The following is a 4,167-nucleotide window of genomic DNA, read 5'->3' as shown; positions in this document are numbered from 1 at the left end:
ACGTCCCAGCTCTAAGGCTTAAAAGAAAATTCTTATTCTTATTCAGGGAAAATCCACTAATCTTATGTTGCACTTCCCTAAATGTAGGGGATCTGTGATGGTAGAGATGAAGCTGTATGGATGCCGATGTTGATCCCCAGAGGATGAATCCTGTTGATCCCCTGAGTTTTCCTCTTGTGCTGCTAGCTGGTTTACATTTCTGTATTTCAGTGAAATGTCTTGAGAGCTTTTGAATGGGCTGTCATGTTCCTCTAATAACTATGGTGATCCTTTAACTTTTCATTTAGAGCCATCATCAGGTCAAAGTTTCAGTTTGTCTAATACTTTCATTTACGACCAAATAGAGTAATCTAATGCTGAATCCTACACTTCCCATAATGCATTTTGTTATACCCCTCCCTGGAAAATTCCTGCATTTCACAAAATAAACAACACAAAATGTAGCAATAAAATAAAAATAAAATATCTGTGATGCTTGTTTGACTTGGGATAGACCACCAAATATTAACAAATAAGGATTAAGAAGACAGATCCACCACTTCATTAAGATAAGAAAATAAAGTTTGATCTTCAAACTGTGCATAATGTGAAAAATAATATGAATATAAATTGAAGAATGAATTAATTACTGAAGTGGAAAGTAAAACCTCACTTATCTAGGGACGAATATCTCCTATTACGCTTAAGAGGTCTTGAAGTGGACTCTGTGGGCTGCTGTTTCTGAGACTTATTACACTGTAGAAAAGGTTCATCATAATGAATTATACAGTGCCACACTTAAGATTATTCAATTTTCATGGTATAAATGTATTTGAGGTTTTACTTGAAGTCTCTATAAATAAGTCAGTACCTTTAGAACAAGACAGAATAAACAGGCACTAGGGCACAAGATACCCTTATGCATATGAATGTGGGTATAAACTACATGCAGTATATGTAATCATTGGCAATGCATTGTAGAATCAGCCTACAGTGAATATATATGTTTGATACACTGCATACATAAATGTCTGTTCAAATACTGGGCCACTTACCATCTGACAATATATGATAGATTATATTTAGTAACACATTCATGAAGAGAAACAACATTTTTCCATTTTTGAAAACATATGTGGGTTTATTTCCTTACATAAAACCCATTGCATCATATTTTCAGTGGGCTATGTCACCATGTTTTCAAAGCGCAAATGTGCTGTTGGGGTATTATGATTTCCACAGAAAGTGAGACTGAATGGCTGCTGAAGTGGCGTGTTAATTTGAAAGCAGTGCATCAGAGGATGTCTTTCTTGTTTCCATCTCACTGGCCGCAGGACACTGGGAACAGCAGAGAGGTATTGGTGGGATCGGTTGCGCACAGCACGGTGACGTTGGCCATGTAGGCAGGGAGCAGCCTGCAAATGCATGAGCTCAATCCAGCCTTTACTGAAGAGAAAACCCGTCCAGAGACTGAGCGCCATGTGGAGGACATGCATCCTTTAAATCAACATGTAACTTTTCTGCATTAATTGAGAAAAAAGAAGAAAGATGGAGCTACAAGTGGAAAACCAAAGTCAGCCTTTCAACACCAACACTGTGAGGCTGCCAGCTAAACTTATCCTGGGGATGGGTGTAGATAACTTTATTTCCCTTCTGATATTTGGGCTTATTTTCATCCTGGGCGTGCTGGGGAACAGCATGGTGATCACGGTGCTGGCGCGCAGTAAACCGGGTCAACCGAGGAGCACGACCAACATCTTCATCCTCAACCTGAGTGTGGCGGACCTGTCCTACCTCCTCTTCTGCGTCCCCTTCCAGTCCACCATCTACATGCTGCCCACATGGGTGCTGGGAGCTTTCATCTGCAAGTTCATCCACTATTTCTTCACCGTGTCCATGCTGGTCAGCATTTTCACTCTGTCGGCGATGTCCGTGGACCGTTACGTGGCCATCGTCCACGCCAGGAGATCCTCTTCGATCCGGGTGGGGAAGCACGCCATGCTCGGAGTGGTGCTGATCTGGATCCTGTCTCTGGTCATGGCAGCTCCCGTGGCGCACTACCAGAGCATCGTGGAGAGGGAGGACAACAACACCTTTTGCTGGGAGGTCTGGCCGGACCACCAGAGGAAAGTCTACGTGATGTGCACCTTTGTTTTCGGATACCTGCTGCCTCTCACCTTGATATCTGTCTGCTATGCAAAGGTGAGCGCACATGGATCAGAGTGTATGAATAAAATAAAAAAACTCAGATAAAAAACATATTAAAGCAAAACTGTGACTTTTTTCCCTATAAAAGTTAGATTTTCTTTATTCTAGTGTAAAAAATGTTGATGTTTCAGCAACAGATGTTTGGATTTGACAAATGTTCACTTAAATATTATAAATAATTATTAAAATAGGTTAAAAAAAAAATGATGTGCACAATCAGAAGTTATTAAGGTCAAAAGCCTTTTTCATAACCCACACCTTTGTTATTGCAGGTTTTGAACCATCTGCACAAAAAGCTGAAGAACATTTCCAAAAAATCAGAGCTCTCCAAAAAGAAGGTTGGTGTGTGAGCTTTATTTCTCTGTCTTTACACCGCGTCATTTGGACTGTGATGCTCAGTGTGCTACACAGTGACTGAAAATGTGGGACTAAGGTGACCATGCTTCCCTGGTTTCTCCTTTTAATGACTGATGGTTTCATGAGGCATCAGCTCTGTGATGTGATGGTGCTTGAAAGGAAGAAGTGCACAGTGCTGTAGATCTGAAAATCTTTGTTTATCTTTCAGATGATGTTTGTATGTGTAGAAAGTCTGGCTGGGAAAATGATTTAGTCTGTAGAAATGTAAAAAAAAAATAGTTTACAGTTTGCTGTCCTCTGGATCAGCCATAAAATACCTGTCTCTTTTTATTTTATTTGATCAGGTTATATTGCCCATCATTATCATCCTGTTTCCCCTCCTCCACAGACTATCCAGTTACAGTCATATTTGATCACATGACATTATATTACCCATTATCTCCTCTTTTCCATGCTCCACAGACTGCACAGACAGTCCTGGTGGTGGTTGTGGTCTTCTGTCTGTCCTGGCTGCCTCACCACATCGTCCACCTGTGGGTGGAGTTCGGCTCTTTCCCCCTGAACCAGGCCTCCTTCGTGTTCAGGATGGTGGCTCACTGCTTGGCCTACAGCAACTCCTCCGTCAACCCCATCATCTACGCCTTCCTGTCGGAGAACTTCAGGAACTCCTACAAGCAGGTTTTCTGGTGCCGGGCGCCCAGCGAGTGCCCCCTGAACGACACCAGAGACCTCCGCAGCAGGATGGAGACGGCGCCGTCCACTAACATCAGCGTGACTTATAAAGGTCACGACTCTCAGATCAGTAAAATGCTTTGATGTCACTGCGGATGCTGAGAGCACCTGGTGTGGTCTGTACAGAGTCTGACTGATGCTGGAGTTGAGAGGTTGATACCAGCATCAATATGTGAGAGTTTGAAAAAAATCTAACACTGATAAACTGGCTGATATTCTATATATACCGCTGCAGTATGAGGTACTGCAAACAGCAGTGTTAGAATTGGGCCAGTACTCACTGGTACAGTACTTTGATCTTCCCCTTGGGGATAAATAAAGTATCTATCTATCTATCTATCTATCTTTATTTCACAGTACCACCACTTCTCAGTTAATGCAGATTTTCATATGACAAATGTTCGGGAATATTGTGAATATTGTTTCCTGCTCCATTAAGCCACAAGAGGAGGCAAATATGTGCAGCTGTGCTTTTGGTCTGATTCAGTTGGAAAGCTGCTGGATAAGAGCTTTGTTTTTTTTGTCCTCTCCTCCAAAGTCCTGAGTCTGTAAATGGTCTTTTCACAGCCTGACAGGTAGCAGGGGTAAAAGAGTATTTTGTTCCACCGAACTGAAACAGCAAATGGTTTTTCACTGTTTGGATTTTATTTAGACAAAATACTTTTTTGAATGAATGAAGCTGCATATTGATTCAGAAGGAGAGAGCATGACTGTCACAACAGAGACTGTAGTTCACATCCACAGTCCCATCAGTGGTTCAGGCAACAGAAGCGCTTTGGTTAAGGTTCGTGAAAGATGGTGGTTTTGGTTAAATGTAACATGTTGTCTGAGCTCGCTGTGAACTTTTTCTCTCTTAAACCAGACCACCATGTTTCTCAAATATTAACCAAA

General features: G+C 41.8%; 1 protein-coding gene across 1 annotated transcript; it reads left to right on the top strand.

The window, feature by feature from the left end:
• Nucleotides 1–1,404: 1,404 nt before the first annotated feature.
• On the top strand, nt 1,405–3,609 carry galr1a (galanin receptor 1a). Its single transcript, XM_071500946.1, has 3 exons — nt 1,405–2,181; nt 2,460–2,525; nt 3,007–3,609. The coding sequence occupies exons 1-3, from the start codon at nt 1,528–1,530 to the stop codon at nt 3,358–3,360; spliced, it is 1,074 nt and encodes a 357-aa protein (XP_071357047.1). The 5' UTR covers nt 1,405–1,527; the 3' UTR covers nt 3,361–3,609.
• The last annotated feature ends 558 nt before the right edge of the window (nt 3,610–4,167 follow it).

Source organism: Trachinotus anak, unplaced genomic scaffold, assembly GCF_046630095.1.
Source record: "Trachinotus anak isolate AG129_WGS33_773 ecotype Australia unplaced genomic scaffold, CSIRO_AGI_Tana_v1 ptg000016l, whole genome shotgun sequence".
In the NCBI taxonomy this organism is placed as follows: Eukaryota; Metazoa; Chordata; class Actinopteri; order Carangiformes; family Carangidae; genus Trachinotus; species Trachinotus anak.
This window is presented reverse-complemented; position numbering and strand designations above follow the sequence as displayed.

Coding starts and splice junctions, on each gene's coding strand:
- galr1a (XM_071500946.1), top strand. CDS start 1,528: ATGGAGCTACAAGTGGAAAACCAAAGTCAGCCTTTCAACACCAACACT. Junction 2,182..2,459: donor TATCTGTCTGCTATGCAAAG/GTGAGCGCACAT, acceptor TTGTTATTGCAG/GTTTTGAACCATCTGCACAA. Junction 2,526..3,006: donor CAGAGCTCTCCAAAAAGAAG/GTTGGTGTGTGA, acceptor CATGCTCCACAG/ACTGCACAGACAGTCCTGGT.